The 24,032-nt window shown below is 37.3% G+C and overlaps 1 protein-coding gene across 1 annotated transcript in view; it reads left to right on the top strand.

Moving 5' to 3' along the window:
* Window positions 1–24,032, top strand: part of RFC1 (replication factor C subunit 1) — a 71,590-nt gene that overhangs the window by 16,953 nt on the left and 30,605 nt on the right. Inside the window, exons 3-5 of the mRNA XM_052641981.1 lie at window positions 2,487–2,562; window positions 4,245–4,367; window positions 23,614–23,846. Of these exons, the coding sequence (XP_052497941.1) occupies window positions 2,487–2,562; window positions 4,245–4,367; window positions 23,614–23,846 (432 nt within the window). The remainder of the gene's footprint in view (window positions 1–2,486; window positions 2,563–4,244; window positions 4,368–23,613; window positions 23,847–24,032) is intronic.

Below are 24,032 nucleotides of genomic sequence, written 5' to 3'. Positions count from 1 at the left end.
TGTATTTTTGCCACCTCTTCTTAATATCTTTTGTTTCTGTTAGGTCCCTACCATTTCTGTCCTTTATTGAGCCCATCTTTGCATGAAATGTTCCCTTGGTATCTCTAATTTTCATGAAGAGATCTCTAGTCTTTCCCATTCTGTTGTTTTCCTCTTATTTCTTTGCATTGATCCCTGAGGAAGGCTTTCTTGTCTCTCCTTGCTAGTCTTTGGAACTCTGCATTCAAATGGGTATATCTTTCCTTTTCTCCTTTGCTTTTCACTTCCCTTCTTTTCACAGCTATTTGTAAGGCCTTCTCAGACAGCCATTTTACTTTTTTGCATTTCTTTTTCTTGGGGATAGTCTTGATCCTGTCTCCTGTACAATGTCACGAACCTCCGTCCATAGTTCATCAGGCACTCTGTTTGTCAGATCTAGTCCCTTAAATCTATTTCTCACTTCTACTGTATAGTCATAAGGGATTTGACTTAGGTCATACCTGAATGGTCTAGTGGTTTTCTCCACTTTCTTTAATTTCAGTCTGAATTTGGTAATAAGGAGTTCATGATCGGAGCCACAGTCAACTCCCGGTCTTGTTTTTGCTGACTGTATAGAGCTTCTCCATCTTTGGCTGCAAAGAATATAATCAGTCTGATTTCGGTGTCGACCATCTGGTGATGTCCATGTGTAGAGTCTTCTCTTGTGTTGTTGGAAGACGGTGTTTGCTATGACCAGTACGTTCTCTTGGCAGAACTCTTATTAGCCTTTGCCCTGCTTCATTCTGTATTCCAAGGCCAAATTTGCCTGTAATTCCAGGTGTTTCTTGACTTTCTACTTTTGCATTCCGGTCCCCTGTAATGAAAAGGACATCTTTTAATTGACATACATCACCTGTTCGATTGAGGTATACAGCATGATAGTTTGATTTACATGTATTATGAAATGATTATCACTCTGGGTTCAGTTAGCATCCATCATCTTATATACATACAGTAAAAGGAAGAAAAGTTTTTTCCTTGTGTTAAGAACTCTTGGGATCTGCTGTCCTAAATTTTCCTGTGTAGTATACAGCAGTGTTAACGACAGTCGTCACGTTGTACATCACATTCCTAGCACTTCTTTATCTTAAACTGGAAGTTTTTACATTTTGACCACCTTCCTCCAGGTCCTCCTTCCCCCCCACCCTCTGCCTCTGGTAACCATAGATCTGATCTCTTTTTTTATGAGTTCATGCTTTTTTATTTTTTGCTTTTGATTCTATGTACAGTGAGATAAACAGTATGTGTCTCTGATTTATTTCACATAGTTAAATGCCTTCGAGGTCCCTCCACATTGTTAGAAATGGTAGGATACCCTTATTTTTTATGGCTGAGTAATATTCATATATTCACAACTTCTTTATCCATTCATCCATTGACTGACGCTTGGATTGTTTCTATGTCTTGGCTTTTGTAAGTAATGCTGCTATGAACATGTGGGTGCAGATAACTTTTCAAGTTAGTGTTTTTTCTTCCTTTGAATATATTCTCAGAAGTGGAATTGCTAGTCGTGTGGTAGTTAGTTCTATTTTTAGTTTTTTGAAAAACCTCCGTACTGTTTTCATAGTGGCTGCTCCAATTTACAGTTCCACCAGCAGTGCACAAGGGTTCCCTTTTATCCGCATCCACACCAGCATTTGTGATCTCTTTATCTTTTTGATGATGGGTCTGGCCTAGTCTTTAGGGTTTCTCAGGTGGTACTCTAGTGGTAAAGAACCCGTGTGCCAGTGCAGGAGACCTGAGAGATGTGGGCTCGATCTCTGGGTTGGAAAAATCCCCGGAGAATGAAATGACAACCCACTCCAGTATTCTTGCTTGGAAAATCCACATGGACAGAGGAGTCTGGCCGGCTACAGTCCATAAGGTCGCAAAGAGTCAGACACGACTGAAGCGACTTAGCAGCAGTGGTAGGAATAGGCTAAAGAATAGGCCAGTGTGTGCGTGCATGCTGCGTCACTTCAGTTATGTCCAACTCTGTGCGACCCCACAGATGGCAGTGCACCAGGCTCCCCCGTCCCTGGGATTCTCCAGGCAAGAACACTGGAGTGGGTTGCCATTTCCTTCTCCAGTGCATGAAAGTGAAAAGTGAAAGTGAATTTGCTCAGTTGTGTCCGACTCTGCACAACCCCACAGACGGCAGCCTACCAGGCTCCTCCGTCCATGGGATTTTGCAGGCAAGAGTGCTAGAGTGGGGTGGATTGCCTTCTCCATTCTTTAGCCTAATTAGGGCATTATTGACATTTGGGGTGAGATAATTCATTGTTCTGTGCATTGTAGAACGTTTAATAGCATCCCTTATCTACCCATTATATACCTGTAACACCCCCACCCCAGTATGACAAGTGAAAATGTTTCCTGTAGGGGCAGGGTTTCTCTGGTTGTGAACTATTGAGCTCAAGTCTAACAAGGAAAAAATAGGTAAGTTATATAGGCTTCCTTGTATTCTAACTATACTGTGATGTTTATAGGTAAATAATTCTTGTACAGAAGATGAAATCAAGCCGAAGCAGTCAAACAAGAAAAAGAGGATCATCTATGATTCGGGTAATATTTCTTTTCAGGAGTTTTCAAGTTTAAAAATTTTCATTTTGTATCTGTTAGAGCTGATGTTCTGTATAATGTTAATAGGTGCTGTGAGAAGAGGGCTCTGTGTTCAAGAAAAATTGAAAACAACTTTTATTATACTACAGGATTTATCAGAGCTGAAATAGGTTAAAATAAAGTTTTGTTCTGTAGAGATGTGGTATATATGGCGTGTCTGAAACTTACTTTGAATATGCTAAAGTGTTTGTATTAATTTCTCTTTCAGCTGTTCTTGGAAACTGAATTTGAAAAAGAGTGCCATAAAATGTTGCTTTACAAAGATCTAAAACTTCATTTTTGTCCTTTTGATTTGGTCCTTTTTTATTGCAGTTAAAAAGGAAAAATGGTAAAAGTTTTAGATTTTGATTTTTTTGGAGAAGATCTATCCAGTATGAATTCTTAAAATTAAGAATGTAACCTAAGGAAGCATTTATAGATTATCAGGATTTTGACAGTGATAGCAAAGGTTCTAAAAGTACCTGAATGTTTATTGTGAGTCTTTTACTGCCGTATATAATAAAGAATTTGAAATAAGTACATATCCCTATTCCCCAGAAGTTTCCATCTTTTGGGACAGTGGAAATATAACTGATACATTTTTAGAACTGTATGAGACAGGATTTATAAAAGCATGGTGAGAGGAAGAGGAAGGACACTGAAATTTCTGAAACTCGTGTTTTGTACCAGACATATACTAGGTATTTGTACTTTGTCTTGATTTGTATTTAAGTGCTCTGGGTGATTAGACTGTGGTAGACAGAATAATGGCCCCTAAAGATGCCCACGCCATGGTTACTAGAACCTTGTGACTATGTTCGGTTGTAAGGCAAAAGAGGTGACATTAAATTTATAGGTGACCTTAATGTAGGGAGATTATCTGGATGGGCCCAGTGTAGTCACAAAGAAGAGGAAGGCAGAAGAAGAGGTTTAGCAATTGACTGTGGAAGGAGGTCAGAGACCTGGAGAGATGGCAGTGTGAGAAGGACTTGGCCTAATGCTGCAGTCTTTGAAGGTGGAGGAAGGGAGGGGGCTGTGAGCTAAGGAATGCTTGCAGTCACTAGAAACTGGAAAAGGCAAGGAAATGGATTCTTCTGTATAGTATCCAGAAAGGATCACAGCAGTCCTGATGCTTGATTTTAGTCCAGAGACCCAAGTTGGATTTCTAACCTCCAGAACTGGGAATAATGCATTTGTGTTGTTTTAAGCGAGTAAGTTTGTGTTGACTTATTACCGCAGCAGTAGAAAGGCTTAACCACTGGGTAGTGATAATCTATCAGAATTTAAAAAAGAGATTTGTTTGGAAAAGAATCTTGAGGAATTGATTAATAATAATCACTTTAAAGTAATTCCTAGTAGTCTAGTGGTTAGGGCTTGGTGCTTTCACTGCTGTGGGCTCAGGTTCGATCCTTGGTTGAGCTAAGATCCCACAGGCTGTGTTTCATGGCAAAAAAAAATAAAAGCAAACTATATGGGGGTAGGGTGGGAGGGAGGTCCAAGAAGATGTATGAATATGGCTGATTCACTTGTGTTAGCAGAAACTAACACAGTCTTATAAAGCAATTATATATTCCAATAAAAGAAATAAGAGTGCACTATATTAATACTATTTCTTTTCAAAGTTTTTATTTTCCTCTTGTATTCAGATTCAGAATCAGAGGAAACAGTACAGGTAAAAAATGCCAAAAAGCGACCAGAAAAATTGCCGCTGTCTTCTAAACCTGCTAAAATCCAACAGCAGGATCCTGTTACCTACATTTCAGAAACAGGTAAGGGCACTAAATACGTTTGTTTTCGAGAGAAGTGCACTGTGTATTGTGTTCTTGAGCTTCTCTTGGTAGCTAAATGTATCTCCTTCACTTTCAACTGAACTTCAGTTGCCTTTTTCTCTGTGTAGAATTGTCCTTACCAGGGGAAGGCTGTAATTATCTTTGGCATTTCCTGTCAGTTGAGGGCCAATAACAGGATAGTTGTTTCTTGGAATTTTTTTTTATAGTGCTCTATATCACACCATACATGTTGATGCTATGTCTTGAGTCATATATTAAACTATTATTGGATTGTTTAAAAACTTTGGTGTTTTATTTTACCTTTTTAAGTCATAACAATCTTAAGTATATAATGACTATGCAAATTTGTGCCTTCTAATCTATAATCTTGTGACTTGAATTCCTTATATTCTCTGGTGACCCTAAAGATTTAATAGTGGCTTTAAAAATATGCTTGTTTTTGTGTTTATATTTATTTGATCTATTTTGAGTGGTCCAAAAATAAGACATTTATAAATGTACACTAATTTTAAGATGTCATAGTATAAATAATGTCATAGTATATAAATAATTGCAGTATTCTTTTATAGTGAAAGGCCCTGAATTACATTGTCATCTTAGGGAAAAAAAACTTAGGGTGGATTTGTTATAAAGTCATTTTGATCTGAGCATTGTTAACTCCTAGAGGAGACTGTCTTCAAATTCACGGAGCCTGTTGAATCAGTTTCTAATAAAAATGCTTGGGGCCCATGAGAGCATCTGATATACCTCATCGGTTTGTTCGTCTTGAAGAAGACCTCTGACAGCATTATTTTTAGCACTTAGTTACTTGTGTTGCCGGTGAAGTGAATACACCTGGTTTGAAGAGAGAGGGTAAAAACCACATAATTGTTTTGGGACAGCATGTTGCAACTTGCATTCACCAGGCTTTTACTGATTGGCTTTTCCATCCTGATTGCTAGGTGCCGGGGATATAAAGGTAGGAGTATAGACTCCTAAGTACTGTAGGAATTGCCTGAGGCTGCAGTATGCAGTAGTTAGGGAGAGAGCTTAATGGAGAGGGTAGGATTTGGTCTAAACCTTGAAGGATGAGCAGGTGATGGAGGGAAAGAATATGTCTGGTTGTTGTTTAATCTCTCAGTTGTGTCTGACTTTTGCTACCCAATGGACTAGAGCCTGTCATGCTCCTCTGCCCAAGAGATTTCCCAGATAAGAATACTGGAGTGGATTGCCATTCTCTTCTCCAGGGGTTTCTTCCTGACCCAGGGGTCAAACCCACGTCTCCTGCATTGGCAGGCGGATTTTTTACCACTGAGCCACCAGGGAAGCCCGTCTGGTTAATAGGATGGGATTATTTAAGACACAGCATCCAGCACTTGGCTTGATATGTTTGTAGGACCCCAAAGAGATTGCTTGCCCACATGATGAGAAATAATGAGTGGTATATGAGGCCAATTTAGGGAAGACCTTGAAAACTAGATGGAAGAATTTAGTTTAACGTACAGGGAAAATGGAAAAATAATAATTGAGGAGGCTGAGACTCTTAGAGTAATCTATGAGTGAAGTAATAAGTATTTTAAAGAGGTAGCAATAGTAAGGGACTGATCTATAAACATTTGAGACGTGAGTTATAGATTCGGTTTTTGGATTACCTGTGGTTCAGCCATGCTGTCTATGATTTACTATTAGGATAATTGGAAAGTTGATGTTATTATCCTGCTTATGTTTAATTTTTTTTATTTTCTAGCATCAGCTTTATTGAGATAGAATTCACATACCCTACAATTCACCTTTCATGTTTTAGTGTTACTGGAATTTTATTATTTATTACATGTTTCAGCTGGTACTTGAGAGCATGAAGGTACCCATGGTAGATAAATTGGTCAGTAAGTAGGGAATGAAACAGGAAAGAAGTCCTTGTGTTATAGAAAGAAGCTGAAAGAAGCCCTGCCTTGGGGGATACATCCTTGGTTCCTATCTAACTCTAAAGGGCTAAAGGTCAGTGACTCTGCCTCCCTTTCTGTAAAGCAGAAACTCTTAATTGAATAGGACAGTTGGGACAACTTAACAGGGTGATGCACATGAGAGGGCCAGACCCAGTGCCTGAAACATAAATAGCCCACTGTCTAAAGGGAAAACTAAAAAGAAGCCCACAGATGGAGCTTTGCAGGCTCTCTGAAACATTTGCATATTTGATAAAGTTGTTCAAATACCAAAGGGAAAATCTAAGTGGCATGAGCATATTTCTATAACATTTTTTGTAAGCTGAGATGTTTCTTCATTATGGCTTGTGGCAGGTTGACTTTTGAACCTGGTTCGTTGCTAAATATCTGCTCAGGCATGTTGTGCAAATGCAGTCTTCCGTTAAAGGGCCCCCTCTTAACATCTAGCCACCTTTGTCAAGTTTTAAATATGGGGGAGAGATACTAAAACCAGTTAAGGTGATAGGTTTATTATGTAACTGAAGGTGATGTGATCAGGCTTTCCAGTGACACTCTGAAAACGTCAAAGTTGGCAGACAGCAATGGCCTTCAACCGGGGTCAAGGCTATCCTTATCTTGTGATTTTTAGAGGTCAGACAGTTTAAGTTCTGGTCACAGATTTTTTTTAACATGGGACTGTTTATTTCAGACCAGGTATTTTTGAATGTTATTTTCTAAGGAGATAACTGACATCTTATCTGAAAATTTTATGACCATTAGACAGTATTTATGTCATTCTGCCAAGGATATGTGCGTGTGAAAGTGAACGTTGTCTCCTGGTTTTATCAAAGAATCTTGGGGTACAACGTATCCATTTAATACGATGCTATTATATAGTTTTCTGCTTTTTCTTAGAATTGAGATATAGGAAAGAAGCTAACTTTATTTTTTTGCCTATTTTATCTTTTCATATTTTTTTAATAGCTTCGAATGATAGGTGAATAGGAGGAAGATAAGCCCTTTTCCTTCCCTTCATAAAAGAGAATGAGACTGTTAAAAAGAAGTCTGCAATAAAATTAACGTAATGAGATCAGAAATAAAATGAGTTTGTAAAACAGAAAAGTGCAGCTTGAAATAAATTTGAAATTTCTTGACCACAAAATAATCTTTTTATTCATTTTTAAAGCTAAATCTATAACTATGAATAAATATAAGTATAAACATTTATCATAAATTAAAATATGTGTGGTAATAATAGTTTACAAATAAAAATTCTAACCTAAAATTGTTTTTATTTTATTCTTTTTGGAGTTTGGAGCTTCTTGTGGAGAATTATATTATTCAGTTTTAATAACCTATTAATTCCTAAAGAAATGATTTTGCTTTACTATTCCATATTTCATCTTTTATAAATCAACTTTTTTTTTTTTTCTGACAGTATAGCATGTATAGTGATTAAGAGCATGAGCTCTTGAGTTAAACCTCCTACTGCCTGGGTTAAACCTTCATTTACCTTCCCTATGTCCTAGTTTCCTTGTTTGTAAAATGAGGCTATTACTAGTGCCAGCATCAGGGGCTTTTGTGCTTGATCAAATGAGATAATGCTTGACAAGCACTTAAAGTAGGATCTGGTACATATGAAATGGTTAGTAAGTATTAACTGTTATTCTTATATTTTGACTTGATTGTTTACCTACATCTGCCTTTAAAGATTATGCTAAAGACATTTGCTTTTGCTTAGGTATTTAGGGCTTCTTTTGATTATATAACTATGCTTTAGAAATTTACAAATTGTATTTGACCCACTTATGTTATAGATGCTCTCTGACCAATGTAGGATCATGTGTCTATGGAGCACTTGAAATGTGATTAGTCCAAATGGAAAAGGTGGTATGTGTGAAGTATAGATTTCAAAGACTTAAAAAAAAGATAAATTATCTTATTAATAATTTTTTAGCATCAGTTACATGTTGAAATCATCTGAATATTTTTGGATAGATGAAATATATTGTTAAAGTTAATTTCATCTGTTCCTTTCTACTTTTTATTCTTTCTACTTTTTAAAATGTGGATCACATTTTATTTCTGTTGCATAGTGCTTTATAATCAATGAGAAATATATATAGGAAATAACAGTACTTTAGAAAATAACCTACTTAACCTACTTCAGGTGCTTTTGTTTGTACTATCATATGAGTCTTTAGGCTGTATTATTATACACATCTTTAGGCTTATCATTTAGCTCCATGACATACTTTTCATCATCACTTTGACTAAACTTATCTTCTATTACTTACTGATTTCTAAAGTACTTTAACTACATTAGTTTCCCAGATTACAGGAAAGGGAAAAAATTCTTTATACTATACGTATCTTCATAGCAACTGTTGACTGTAGTGGGATGTTTTTGAAGGTTGGTAAAAATCCAAAGTACTGGGTAAATATATTTACTTTTAGCTGTTTAATGAAGTGAGAGACCTTGAGTTTTGTTTGGTAAAAGATGACCTTTTATTATGCAATTTCATCAGGAGCTGTGGGTGTTTGCTTGAAAATAGTGAGGGTTTTCCATGTCTTGAGAATTGTTTATGACTGGTAATTAAAAAAAAAATAAAATTTTAAATTGAAGTGTAGTTGATTTGCAATGTTGTGTTAGTTATAGGTGTACTGCAAAGTGAATCAGTTATACATATGCATATATCTACTCTTTTCTAGATTCTTCTCCCATATAGGTTATTACAGAGTATTGAGTAGAGTTCCTTGTGCTATACGATAGGCCCTTATTTGTTATCTATTTTATATATAGTAGTATGTATACGTCAATGCCAATCTTCCAGTTTATCCCCCCTTCCTCCTCTAGTAACCGTAAGTTTGTTTTCTCTGTCTGTGACTCTTTCTGTTTTGTAAATAAGTTCATTTCTTTTTTTTTTAGGTTCCACATATACGCAATATCATGATGCTTGTTTTTCTCTGTCTGACAGACCTCATTCAGTGTGACAGTTGCTAGGTCTACCCGTGTTGCTACAAGTGGCATTATTTCATTCTTTTTCATGACCGAGTAATATTCCATTGTACATATGCACCACACATTCTTTATCTGCTCCTCTGTTGGTGGACATTTAGGTTGCTTCCATGTCTTGGCTTTTGCATAGTACTACAATGAATATTGGGGTGCGTGTCCCTTTTGGAATTAAGATTTTCTCTGGTATATGCCCAGGAGTGGGACTGCTGAATCATATAGTAGTTCTATACTTAGGTTTTTGTATCAGTTTACATTCCTAGCAACAGTGTAGAAGACGTCCCTTTTCTTGACACTCTCTCCAGCATTTATTGTTTGTAGACTTTCTGTTAACGGTCATTCTGACCTGTGTGAGGTGATATCTTGTTATATTGTAAGTTTGATTTGTATTTCTCTAATAACTAGTGATGTTGAACATGTTTTCATATAATTTTTAGCCATTTGTATGTCTTTTTTGGAAAAATGTCTATTTAGATCTGCCCATTTTTTGATTGGGTTTGTTTTTTTTTTTGTTTTTTTTTTTTTTTTAATTGAGCTGCATGAGCTGTTTGTATATTTTGGAGATTTAATCCTTTGTTGGTTTGTTTGCAAATATTTTCTCCCATTCTGTGGGTTTTTATGACTGGTAATTTTTAGTGAGCACATAATTCCAGAGGCAAGTGCTCTTACAGCTGTAATTATTTGGGGAACATTAAGTGGTAAAAAATTGGGAATGTGGTGTTCTCCAGATTTACCAGGCAGTATCCATGACTTGGGGAAATAGCAGTAGAAAATATTACTGGAGATGTATGTGCTAATTTTTAATAACCTATAACTTTGTATACCGGATAAATGGAAATGGATTTTATATAGGATAGAGACCTTCTCTTAGACTTTTCAGGGAAACCCAGCATGATTGAGACAGAATTTCTTTGAAGTGAGAGGAAACTTAAGAATTATATTTCTTTCATTATACTTATTCAAAAACTAATATTGATTTGTGCACTAAGACTATAAAAGAAACTAGGTTTAGGTTTTAGAGGATGAGTATTTACATTAATATTATTTAAAATTATCTAAGTAACACATTCTCACTGAAAAAGAATTAATTCAAATATAAAACATTCCATTCCTTCATCCATCCCTTTGCCTGACATAGCTATATAAATTTAAACTATGTAATATGAAAGAAAGAAAGTGAAGTCACTCAGTTGTGTCTGACTCTTGCGACCCTATGGACTATAGCCCCCCATGTTCCTCAGTCTGTGGGATTTTCCAGGCAAGAATATGGGAGTGGGTTGCCATTTCCTTCTTGAGGGGATCTTTCCCACCCAGGGATTGAACTCAGGTCTCCCGCATTGCAGGCAGACTCTTGACCATCTGAGCACCAGGGGACAGATAAAAAATATATATATATATATAAAATATATATGTACGTATATACCCACATGTATATGTATTTGAGAGCGGCATCTTGTAACAGTTCTGTAGCTTGGTTGTTCATAGTTTAATGTCTCCCTCCCTTCCTCCTCTCTTATTACCTTTTCTCTCCTCCTTCCCTCCCCACCTGCCCCAGCCTCTCTTTCTTTCAATACAGAAAGATCTGTATCTCATTCTTTTAAGCTTCTGCATTTATTTTAATAGTATGCATTTACTTTTTCTCATCCCCTTATTTTGGATATTGGATTATTATATGAATGTCCTTGTTTATGCTTCATTGGAAGAGAACATATCTAACTATCAACAAGTGGGCAGTTCACAATGAAGAATATGATCACTTAAGAGAGAGTAGTGGGACTTCCTTGGTGGTCCAGGGGCTAAAACTCTGTGCTCCTAATGCAGGAGGCCTGGGTTCGATCCCTGGTCTGCAACTAGATCCACATGCTCAGACCTAGTGCAGCCAAATAAATAAAATTTTTTAAAAAATAGCATTTCTTAAGATTTAGTGGTATTCATTTTTAAGGATGTAGTTCATCCACCTATATTATGAAGGATAGAATGGGGCTTCTACTCTTTGATTCTTAGGTCCAGAAAAGGAACTTTACATTTATTTTCATTAAATTTTTTTCGGAAGCTCTTGACATTTTTATCTTGATTCCAGGCTTTTGTATTCTGATTCTGTCATCTATTTTTAAAATTTTAAATTTGAATACTTTTATTGAACAATATTAAATTCCTTGGACTCCTCTGGAGGTCCAGTGGCTAAGACTCCACACTCACAATGCAGGGGGCTGGGGTTTGATTCCTGATCTGTGAACTAGATCCCACATGCTGCAGTTAAGAGTTCACATGCTGCACCTAAAGATCCCATATATCCTAAGACCTGGTGCAGCCAAGTAAATATTTTAAAAATGTTAAATTCTCACTAATTTATTTATTTAACAAATGTGATGGTTCACCATATATGCCCAACCATGTACTGGACAATCTATAAAACAGGTAAGAGAATAAAGTTCTGTCCTATTTTCAAGGGGTTATAAACTATCAGGTTATCTCTTTTAAATACTATAAATTATAAGGAAACAATTAACAGTGATAGAAATACCTTCCAAGGATATTTGGGCATGAGAGAAATCGCTTTTATTTTGGAGGTTCAGGGAGCATTCCCTGGGAGAGAGATTCAATTTGTAAACTTTCAGATTTACTTAAACTAGATTACTACCACCTAGTATTGTTATACCTTGTATTTTCTTAATTATAGCATCATCTGTGTAGGAATCTCTTACTCTGCTTGAAACCCCTGTGTCCACAGTGAGAGGCAGGGGGAGTCCGACCATAATAATGTTAACATATGTTTTGTCTCGTATGGTATTGTAAATTTTTTTCAAAGCAGTGTTTTACAGACTTCATGAACAGAATAACATCATTATATGGCTTGTGTTTTCTATCTGTCTCATTGATCTTTAAAACTACCTTATATTCAGGGCTGACTTACCTTAGGAAAACTTACTTTTGAAAGAATCAACTTTCAAACCATTACATAAACCTTCACTGTGGATGAATTCTGTAGTTCTTTGGATGTCCCCATCCACTTTTTTTTCATATCTTCCAATTTGATGAACCTATCTGTGTACATTTTCTGGATCATTAGTAAAATGCAGGAGATACAGGTTCGATCCCTGGCTCAAGAAGATCCCCTGGAGTAGGAAATGGCAACCCTCTCTCGTAATCTTACCTGGAGAATCCCATGGATAGAGGAGCCTGGTGGGCTGTAGTCCATGGGCCAAAAAGAGCTGGTCATTACTGAGTGACTGAGCGCACGTGTGTACACACACAAAGAAACCTTTTTCAAAATGGACATGATCCATTATCAGCCCCCTGGATACAGCTGTTCAGTTTCTTTTGAATAGCTGTTCAATTACTTACGAATTTCAGAAACCACTGTCACTTATCTTGTATTTCTCCATTTTGCCATAAATCAGTACTTCTTAATCAAGGGTGATTTTGCCTCCCAGGGGAACTTTGGCTTATCTCGAGTGCTATTTTTGGTCATCACAACTGGTGGATCCTGTAGCATCCAGTTGGTAGAGGCCAGAGACGTTATTAAACATCCTACAATGCAAAATGTCAATAATGCAGAGGTTAAAAACCCTGCTGTGGCCTATCAGAAGACAGTTTTGGTAGATTCTTTGTTGAAATCCAGACATCCCTGTTTCTAGTATTCTTCTCATCTACTAGTCCTATAACTCAAGGAATAAATGATGGCTTAGGCCAGTGCAGTGTAATGTCAGTGAATTCTCTGCTTCTATTAAATACTTTCTCTAAGGTTTTTAATTGAAGTATGGTTGATCTGCAATGCTGTGTTAATTTCTGCTGTACAGCAAAGTAATTCAGTTATACATATATGTACATTCTTTTTCATATTTTTTTCCATCACAGTATATTGATTATAGTTCCCTGTGCTATACAGTAGGACCTTGTTGGTTATCCATTCTGTATATCATAGTTTGCATCTGCTAACCCCAAACTCCCACTGAAGCCCTCTCCACCTCTGTCCCCTTTGGCAACCAGAAGTTTATTCTCTGTAAGTCTGTTTCTGTTCCGTAGATAAGTTCATTTGTGTCTGTATTTTAGATTCCACATGTAGGTTGTATCGTACAGTATTTGTCTTTTTCTTTCTGACTTCACTTAGTATGCTACTCTGTAGTTGCGGCCATATGGCTGCAGATGGCATTATTTTATCCTTTTTTATGGCTGAGTAGTATTCCATTGTATATATGTACCACATTGCCTTTATCCATTCATCTGTCAGTGGGCATTTAGGTTGTTTCCATGTCTTGGCTATTGTGCATAGTGCTGCTTTGAGCATTGGGTAGGGATGGGGGTGTGAACATATCTTTTTGAATTATAATTTTGTCTGGATATATGCCCAGGAGTGAGATTGCTGGGTCATGTGGTAGTTCTGGCTTTTTAGTTTTTTGAGTAACCTCAGTACTATTTTCCATATTGGCTGCAGCAGCTCACATTCCTACCACAGTGTACAAGCGTCCCCTTTTCTCCACCCGCTCTCCAGTATTTGTTACTCGTAGACTTTTTAATGATGGCCATTCTGACTCGTGTGAGGTGGTACCTCATTGTAGTTTTGATTTGCATTTTTGTAATAATTCACAGTGTTGAGCACCTTTTCATGTGCCTGTTGTTTTAGTTGCGAAGTTGTGTCCATCTCTTTTGTGACCCCATGGACTATAGAGCCTGCCAGGCTCCTCTGTCCATGGGATTTCCCAGGCAAGAGTACTAGAGTCGGCTGCCATTTGCTTCTCCGGGGGATCTTCCCAGTTCAGGTATTGGACCTGTGTCTCCTGCATTCACAGGTGGATTCTTTACCACTGAGCCACCAGGAAAGCCTGCATGTGCCTGTTTGCCATCTGTAAATACTCTCATTTTGAACTATTCTTGATATTGATGCATAGAATTGTCACAAAACCTTTCTGGTTCTATTGTAGTTGGGAATTTGCCTTTCTCGTTTTGAAATTAGGACTCTACTTCTCTTTAATCTTTAGAGACTTCTTCCATTTTATGTCATGATTCACAGGTCGCTGATACCCTTTAGCAATTTTTATTCACAGATTTATTTTGACTAAAGCATCATTATAAGAGCTAGATGCTTTTTAAAAAATACAAATTTATTTATTTTAATTGGAGGCTAATTGCTTTACAATATTGTATAGATGCTTTCTTAAAATATTTTTTGCCTACTTTGCCCTTCATTCCTCTTTCAATATTTGACCTAAAAAAATTTGGTGGCATATGGAGAGGGAGAATTTAAAAGGACATATGAATAGTGAAGCACTAGCGTATCTGGAATGATTATTTGTGTGAAGCATCTCTGAAAATGAACAGACTGTTGTTTGTTATCGTGACGTGTATTTTGTTGTCAGGCACTTGTGAAACTGAGAGAGACACAGGATTGTATTCCAAAATGCTAAGTAGGATTATGTTATGAAAATGTCAGTAAGTACTAATAAAACAATATACAGGTGATTTATGCTTAGTTGTTACACCGAAACCACAGTCATCCCGTTCTCTCACGTGCAGGGATTTGGAACGTGAATGGAAGTGGGGAGTTGCGTTGCTGAACCACTCCCTTAACGCTTCTGGTCAGTCAGGTTTCCTTCTGTAACTGGTTTCATGCCTTAGAAGCTCTGGAAAATGTACCTGTGGCCAGTTGTCCAAGCCTTCCCTCCCCTAACTCCAAACCTCCTTTTTCTTTTCCTGAGAGATGCAGTGGAGATGGAGGAAGGAGGTGAGTAAGTAGTCGAGTAGGCCGCTGTCTTCTCCTGTGCTGTGCTTTCTTAGAAATTGAAGCCAGCTGGTATTTTCCATGGACTGTTCTTCCTGCTGTGGTGAGGACTCTGTGGTAGATAGCATCACGGCACAAGTCAGCGCTTTTATCTCTTGAGGATAAATATCATTGCTTACCTACCTCACTATATACCTCATGGATTATTAAATATTTTTATTCTTAAAATATAACTGACTCCATTTGATCGTAAGAGGATTTATTAGTAAAGAATCATAATATCTTTAATTTCTTGATTAAAGATGATCAGTCTCAGTTTTATTTCATTATACTGAGAGCTATCTGATTCACCACAGAACATCTGATTCTCATACTCCTGAAGTTTTGCAGAGGTGGTATGTGTAATTTCTCTTCTGTCCACTTAATTGACAGATATTTATTGAAGATTTGAAATATGCATGAACCTTTCTGTTTGTCTATAACCAGAGTTACAGTTGGGATTTTTGACTCACGGAGGTATTAAAAAAGAACCTAATAGAAAAAAAACTCTAAAGACTCAGATTCCCTTTTTAGTTTTTGACTTGTTGCAAAATAAATTATTTTAAATCTCTGTAACCAGATTCTCTAGCATGGTCTCCATTAATTTGGTTTCTATGTGTTTCACACTGAAGGAAAAAAAATCAGAATCCCAAACTCTGAGCAGTAGGAACATCAGAATTAGATTTTTTTAGAGAGCTGCACATTATTTTCTTGCTCTTTCATTTGTTACCCTTTTAAATAAATGAATGTATCTAACTCAGAGTGGGAAAGCAATCTTCTTTTCTAGGCAGTTCCTCTGCTGTGTGTTGGATAATGCTAGTTTACGTGGTGACTGTTACCATGTTTGAGGTTATATTGTATATAAATAAAAATAAATGGTGTTTTTAAAGGGAGTCAAATATCCTGGGGGGAGATTCTGAGTGTTCAATTGCCAAATTTTCAAGTAGGTCACAGAAATTTGACTTAGATTTATCTATCACTACTTTATTATAAGTTTCTGGGAAGAAGAGAACACAATTTTGCCTTTGGCTTCTGACAAGGCAGAACAAATTTAGGTTCATTAGAAAACAAGAATAAATGTTAAAAAAGGAAAACAAGCATAACTTTATTTGGCATGTTTCATCCCTATACACTGTGTAGAATTGTAAAATACTTATTTTACGTGAGGTTGGTCATAACACCACCTGTTAAATGATGTTCTTTGTCAAGCAGCTAGTTGCATTGTTCTAATCCCTAGCCTTTTTTGCCTTCTGGAACTTCATAATATTTTGGTACAGCTTTTGAAATATCTAGGAGGAGTCTGGTGGGCCGCTGTCCATGGGGTTGCACAGAGTTGGACACGACTGAAGCCACTTAGCATGCATGCATGCATTGGAGAAGGAAATGGCAACCCACTCCAGTATTCTTGCCTGGAGAATCCCAGGGACGGGGGTGCCTGGTGGGGTGCCGTCTATGGGGTCGCACAGAGTCGGACACGACTGAAGCGACTTAGCGGCAGCAGCAGCAGGGCCAAAAGAGTTTTAGGGGGTTTCCTGGGTGGCATTAGTGGTAAAGAGTCCACCTGGCAATGCAGGAGATGGAAGAGGTGCAAGTTCAATCCCTGGATCGGGAAGATGCCCTGGAATAGGAAATGGCGCTCCACTTCAGTATTCTTGCCTGGACAATCCCATGGGCGGAGGAGCCTGGTGGGCTACAGTCCATGGGGTCGCAAAGAGCTGGGCAAGACTGAGCACGTGAGCACAAAGGGACCTGAAGCTGGCTAGTTCAGAAGTCATCAGGTAGAGAGAGCAGGACTGCTGCTTTGTTCAGGTTTCCTGGTGTTATCAAGGCAAGGTGACAGCATGCTCTCGGATATGCCTGTGACTTTTTCAGTGTTTACCTTGATGAAATCCTCTCTGAGAAACACAGGGTCATTCATGAATTTGCGTTTGGTGTTAGTTTTCCCCACATAACTATAAAGACTACGGAGAAGTGCACAAATCACAAGGCACTAAATAAGTATTAAACATTAATTTTTTTTTTCTTCTTGCATAACTGTATTTCACTAGAATTGCTCCTGCTTTCCAAGTGCCTGAAGAACCATTTTTTTTCGGTGTGGTTAGTAGAGAAAAAGGAACTTTGATACAATTTCTTCTTAGTACAATGAAAACATACTTGATATTTCATGCAGAATATTTCTTTATTTTTTTCTTGAGAATTACATTTTTCTTAGTATTTATGAAAATGTTTATAAAATTATGTTTGTGTTTAGGTATAATATATTTTTGGAATCTATAGCTTGAAGATATTTCAAATTTTAAATCCATGTATTCTAAGCCAAAATTTCAGAGTAGGACTCTTATTACCCTCCACCATTGTAAAGAGATCTCTGGTAGAGAAGGCTGTGAAAAGAAACTATTTTAGGAATGATGTTTAAGGCTAACTTAAAAGAACAAAGTGATACATTTTTGGTTTTCCATGAACCTATTATGTGATCGGGCTTTCCTGGTGGATCAGACGGTAAAAAAAATTTACCTGCTATGCGGGAGACCCAAGTTTGATCCCTGGGTCCGGTAGATCCCCTGGAGAAGGGAATGGTATTTTTACCTGGAGAATTCCATGGACAGAGGAGCCTGGCAGGCAAGCTACAGTCCATGGGGTCTCAGAGATTCAGAGACAACTGAGCAACTAACACTTTCACTTTCATTATATGATTAGATCACAATTTATATAGCCCTTCCAGTTTTAAATACTTTCGTTGCTTACATTTTTATGTTCTCAATAGTGTGATGAATATATTTGTATATAAATATTTGTCAGCACCGCTGATTATCTCTAAGAATTACTATGCTAAATGTTATGAACTTCTTTGCCAAATTGCTTTCTAGAAAAGTTGCGCTAGTTTACACTTTCATAATTAGTGTTTATATTAGTACATCCTTATCACATTCTCACCAGTACTGAGTATGGAACCTACAAAATCTATGTGACCATCCACAGATTCTTAGAATTATAGACAGGAAATCTGAAGAGTTTGTCTGGTCCAACATTTTGTGGAGGAGGATAGTGCATCTCAGATAATTAAAATAAGTTGAAGTCAGGTTAGAATTTTGGTTTTCTAGATTTCTGATTCAGTATTGTTTTTACCAGAGAATACTGCTTTATTATTTATTGAATGTTTATTATAGCATGATGAGTTGCTATACTGAGCAGTTTGATTTTTAAAAATCTAATCTTCCTAGTAACTCAAATGGTGAGTTGTTTGAAACTGTTTTACCATTTATAGGGAAGAGGAGCTAAAGAAGAGAATGAGAGCAGTCTTCAAATGCTGAATGTGAGAAAAGGAAAATAGGTAGAATTCACAGGGAAATATTTTGGCTTAATATAAGGAAGGTCTTTCCTAAAGAGTACAGTAGTGCTATTCACTAAAGAAAGAGGAGGCTGCGGTGAGTTTCACTGTTCTATTTTGGAAGTATTTAAGCCCAGTCTGTGTTTGCCAGGAATGTGGAAAACACATTCAATACATGTGGAGTCCATGTATTGAATAAGAAAACTAGTTGACTAAAGGTAATGGATTCTAAAGAATGTGGTAGAGAACCTGGCATGAAGTTAAATGCCCAATAATGATAGCTATTATAAATTTTTATTCTATCATATATTAGATAGAAAGATACCATGTAGTCCCTGAAGCCAGTGACAGAATAAGCAGAGATGTTAATAAGTAATGAAAGAAGTAGCAAAGAAAAATAGAGGGAGAAGCTAAAGCCAAACCTTTCTGTCTCAGAAAGCCAAAGGGACACAGAGTTTCTAGGAGATAGTCAATTTGTTGTAAATATTAGATGTAGGTTAAAAAGAAAGACAAATGTAATATAAAGATGAAAAACATACGATGAAAGAAATTCAAACCACCCATAATCCCCTATCTAGACATAAAAGTTGCTAACATTTTATTCTTTGCAGATCTTTGAACATGAATTTAAAAGCATAAATGAATAGATTTAGGTATATCACTAAACATCGTATGTCTCTCTTATCACATAAACATAAGCATATCTTGATGTCAGTAAATATGTATATGCATTGTAATTTTCTATCGGAGCATAGAATCCATTACAGGATTAAACATAATAGTAGATATTCTGGTAATTTGTTTTCCCACTTTATAAATAATGTTCACTTACCTCTGTCTTTGGTGCCACTTCATAGTTGAGGCTGTCTTTTTTGCCTCAACTGTATTCATCTTTAATTTAGTTACTATTTTTGGCTGCCCTGGGTCTTTGTTGCTGCACGAGCTTTCTCTCTTTGCGGTAAGCATGGGCTCCTCTCTAGTTGCGATGCGTGGGCCGCTTGTTGTGGTGGCTTCCCTTGTGGCAGAGCACGGGCTCTAGAGCGTGGGCTCAGAAGCTGTAGCACAGAGACCTAATTGCTCTTTGGCATGGGGAGTCTTCCCCGGCCAGTGATGAAACCCGTCTGCCTTGCATTGGCAGGTGGATTCTTAACCACTGGACTAGGAAAGTTCCAGTCCCTTAATTTTTTTTTCATCTTTTCTTACCCTCTTGCAGTCTATTCTTCATACTTTTGAATGGATAAATGCCATTTCAAGCATTTTTGTACATACATCTTTGTATGTATGTTTCTTTTTGTTTATTTGTTTTTTGGCTGCAGCATGTGGGATCTTAGTTCCCTAACTGGAAGTGACCCCAAGGCCCCTGCAGTGAAAGCATAGCATTGAAACCACTGGATCCCCAGGAAAGTCTGTTTTGTTTTTAGACTAATTAATTAGAGGTGGAATTGCTGGGTCTGACTAATGGGTATTCATAGTTGAGATTTTGATATATATTGCAGGTTTGCCCCCCATAAAGGTTTTTTAAAGTTTGCTATTTTTAAATACCAGAAGATCCTTTTGCATACATGAAGGTCCCATTTCCCTATACACTTGCCAACAATCTTTTTAATCTGATAGTCTTAGAAATTCTTGATCTCACTGAATTTCATACTAGCCTGTTAACCTGTGAATATTTGTGAGATTGCTAGAGAAAGGGTTAAGCTAGGGATTGCAAATATCGCTAATACCGTTGTTTCCTTTTCTGAGGTAGCAGTGGATGATCTTGTCTGAATTAATTCCTTAAGGACAGTTATTATATACAAATGAAGTTCTTGAGTGAAGGGGGAAGAACTATAACAGAGAAACATAGTGGTTGACTTGATCCATTCAGTTCTAAGATTTTCTGTCATACTGCTTGTACACATGGGTGGATGTAGTGGAAATTAAATATTACCACCTTTGACATTTTTAAAGTGAGGGAAAAACTAGTAGAGGACTGTCATTTTGTAAATACAATTTAGTTTATTTTTATCCATTAAAGGAGTCCTTCCTCCCCAAAAGTATAGTTGTTGAACTTAAACCAAGTAAAAATTATAAAATTTAATAAGCTCTCAGATATGATTGGAACTCTTATATATACTAGCTATGCTCTTAATTTCGCACTTATGGCCTAAGGAGATGTATTGGATGTTCACACCTAGAAGCTTCCAGGTTTGTTGTTTTCTTATTTTTATTAAAGCCAGATATCAGCAGTTTTGTTTTAATCTTCTTTTAGGGGCATCTTGTGCAGTTTGTTTTGGCTGGTAAGGTAGAGTAGTTGCTGAACACCGACAGTTTGCCTGTGCTGCACCTTAGCTGAGTGTAGGGATTTAAAATTGACAAACAATAAATTATAAAAAAAAATTGGACTTCTATAACAGTTCATTTTATTGTTATCTTAGAAGGAGAGAAGTTTCAGATTATATTCTCTGTGGTTACTAGGACTGCTGTGGGTGATTTGCGTGGCTGTTGTACCTACGTGGAATGGGGTATAATGTCACCTAGACTTTGCAGAACCGTCTGAATACAGTGGCAGGGAAAGTGAAGGACTGATTGTCATGTAGGGAGAACAGATACATGAGAGACTGAATTTAGTCTGTTGACTCTTGTCAACACATGGTTAAACTGAAATCTGGTAAGTGTATCAAACCTTGCATGTGCTTAGAAGGATTGATATGAATTTTTAATTTAATCTTGAAGGTAGATTGGCTATAGTTGAAGCTAAGTAAAACAAGTATGTTAAAATCTTTGGTTGCAGGTTAAGAAGAAAACCTAGCTTGTTGTGAGCAAAATGGAATTTATTAGGTCATTATTGAGTCTCATTGAATGTAAGAATAAACCTTTAGCACCTTAGTTTAAACATGTGAGTTCAGCAAAATGATTAAGGGTAAGATTGGGCCCACCTTGTTCAAGTGCCCATTCCTTGTCCAGTTTGTGATGGCACAGAATATGTGCATGTGTACTAAGCTGCTTTAGTTGTGTCTGACTCTTTGTGACCCTGTGGATTGTAGCCCACCAGGCTCCTCTGTCCATGGGCTTCTCCAGGCAAGAATACTGGAGTGGGTTGCCATGCCTTCCTCCAGGGGATCTTCCCGACCCAGGGATTGAACCCGAGTCTGGTATTCTCCTGCATTGGCAGGCAGGTTCTTTACCACTAGCGCCACCTGGGAAGCCCTATGGAATACGGAACCATGTAATAAATATATCTGTGGTTATAGGAGGCCATTGGGATGTCAAGTGGGGTGTAAGTCCTTCGGGAAAGTGGACTTGTAGCGAGCTGAACGGGCATTCTCTGAGATGTCTGTTATATTTTTGCTTTATATAGTGGATTACTTTTTATGTTTAGTACTCAGAAACCTTTAAGAGTTATTTATGCATTGTTTATAGTTTCATTTTAATATAAATAAATAGAGAATAAGACTAAATCCTTTTTGATTTTTATATATCTTAGGCACTTTTTATGTTGGAGATGGCAGCACCTAGGAATAGCCTGGTTCCTGCCACATAACACTCTTAGCAAATACTAGTGGTTGAATGAGTACTAGAGAGGAAGCAGGGCTCATTCGTAGGTGGCCTTGAATAACAAACTTAGAGAGTGAACACGCGCTCCTCCGGAGTGACCTAGAGACTGCCTTTTAGATTTTTCTTTTCATTGGATTTCTTTTTTTTTATTAGGCCAAAAGCCTTTTATCTTGTGAATCACTGAACCAAACAAAAAGAGTTTACTGAGGTCCTTTTGAGGTGCATTTTTGGGGTCTCTAGTTATGTATCGTCACGCATGCTTATAAAGACTTTTAAAGCCAGATGTTCGATGTAAGCATTTTAGAAACATAAAATGTAACACAGCAAAGTGTTTAAAGTCTTCAGTGGTTAGATATTGCTAGATATTCCACCTTCAAAGTGTAGCTGTACTCTGCCTCTCACCGCCTCTGCAGCTACCACCCTAATCCAGGGCTTCAGCATTTCCTCTGTAACTGTGCAGAACAGCTTCCTAAATGGGCTCCCTGCATTCACTTTTATCCCTTGATATTGTGTAACCAGAAGACATGACTTAACTTGGATTACTCACAGCTCTGCTGAAAATTCTCCATATTGCATAGGAACCTGGAATGTTAGGTCCATGAATCAAAGTAAATTGGATGTGGTCAAGCAGGAGATGGCAAGAGTGAACATTGACATTTTTGGAATCAGTGAACTAAAAATGGATAGGAATGGGCAAATTTAATTCAGATGACCATTATATCTACTACTGTGGGCAAGAATCCCTTAGAAGAAATGGAGTAGTCCTCAAGTCATCAGAGGAGTCCAAAATGCAGGACTTGGGTGCAATCTCGAAAGACAGAATGATCTCAGTTCTAAGTCAAACCATTCAGCATCACAGTAATCCAAGTGTATGTCCCAGCCACTAATGCTGAAGAAATTAAAGTCAAACAGTTCTGTAAAGACCGACAACACCTTCTAGAACTAACACCAAAAAAAGTTGTCTTTTTCATTATAAGGGGTTGGAATGCAAAAGTAGGAAGTCAAGAGTTACCTGGGTAACAGTCAAGTTTGGCCTTGGAGTGCAGAATGAAGCAGGGCAAAGGTTAGCAGAATTTTGCTAAGAGAACGCACTGTTCATAGCAAACACCCTCTTCCAACAACATGAGAGACAACTTTACACAGGGACATCACCAGATGGTCAGTACCGAAATCGGATTGTTTATACTACCCCGTCTAAGAGAACCCTTCATCCACTCTCAATCTTTCGTTCTGTTTTACTTTTCTTCATAGCACTTGTAACTTGACAGCATATGTTTGTATCTGTTTCCTCTTCTAGGCGCCAAGCTCTATAGGGGCAGGAATTTTGTCTTTTTAAAAAAATTTATTTATTTTTAACTGAAGGATAATTGCGTGGAATTTTGTCTATCTTATTGGCTCCTGTATCCTCAGTGCCTTGCACATAGTGGACACTCAGTAAATAATTGTTGGCTATGTGAATAAATGTACATGTTTATGTACTCTGGGTAGTCAGTGGGGGATATGGTGTATTACAGACATAGCACTGGTAAATGTGAGGGTAACTGTTAAATTTAGGAGAGAGGAAGAAAAAAAGTCATTAGCATCCCATAGCATGTATATATTTTTTAGAAAGTTGGTGGAAATGGTTGTCTTTGTAATTAGAATTGATGTTTTATCAAACCACATTTGGTTATGTTTCGTTTAAGATGAAGATGATGACTTTGTGTGTAAGAAGACAGCCTCTAAATCAAAAGAAAATGGAGGATCTACAAATAGTTATCTTGGAGCATCAAACATGAAAAAGAATGAGGAAAACACTAAGACCAAGAATAAGCCTTTGTCACCAATAAAACTTACCCCGACATCAGTGCTTGATTATTTTGGAACTGGAAGCATCCAAAGATCAGATAAGAAGATGGTGGCAAGCAGAAGAAAAGAGGTGAGTATTCTCCATGCAGGCAAGAATGTTCAGGATTTGTCCCTGTTCACTGTTGTTAATAAGAGGTGACATGTGAATTTTATAAATAGATCAACATTTTATTGATGAAGATAGTTTTCCTCTGGGTAAAATGTGTGGATGCTGTTTTGGAGCATGAAGAAATTGGCATATCACACATTGAAGCTT

Source organism: Budorcas taxicolor, chromosome 6 (assembly GCF_023091745.1).
Source record: "Budorcas taxicolor isolate Tak-1 chromosome 6, Takin1.1, whole genome shotgun sequence".
NCBI lineage: Eukaryota > Metazoa > Chordata > Mammalia > Artiodactyla > Bovidae > Budorcas > Budorcas taxicolor.
Note: the sequence above shows the minus strand (reverse complement) of the source record. Positions and strands in the feature narration are given on the sequence as shown.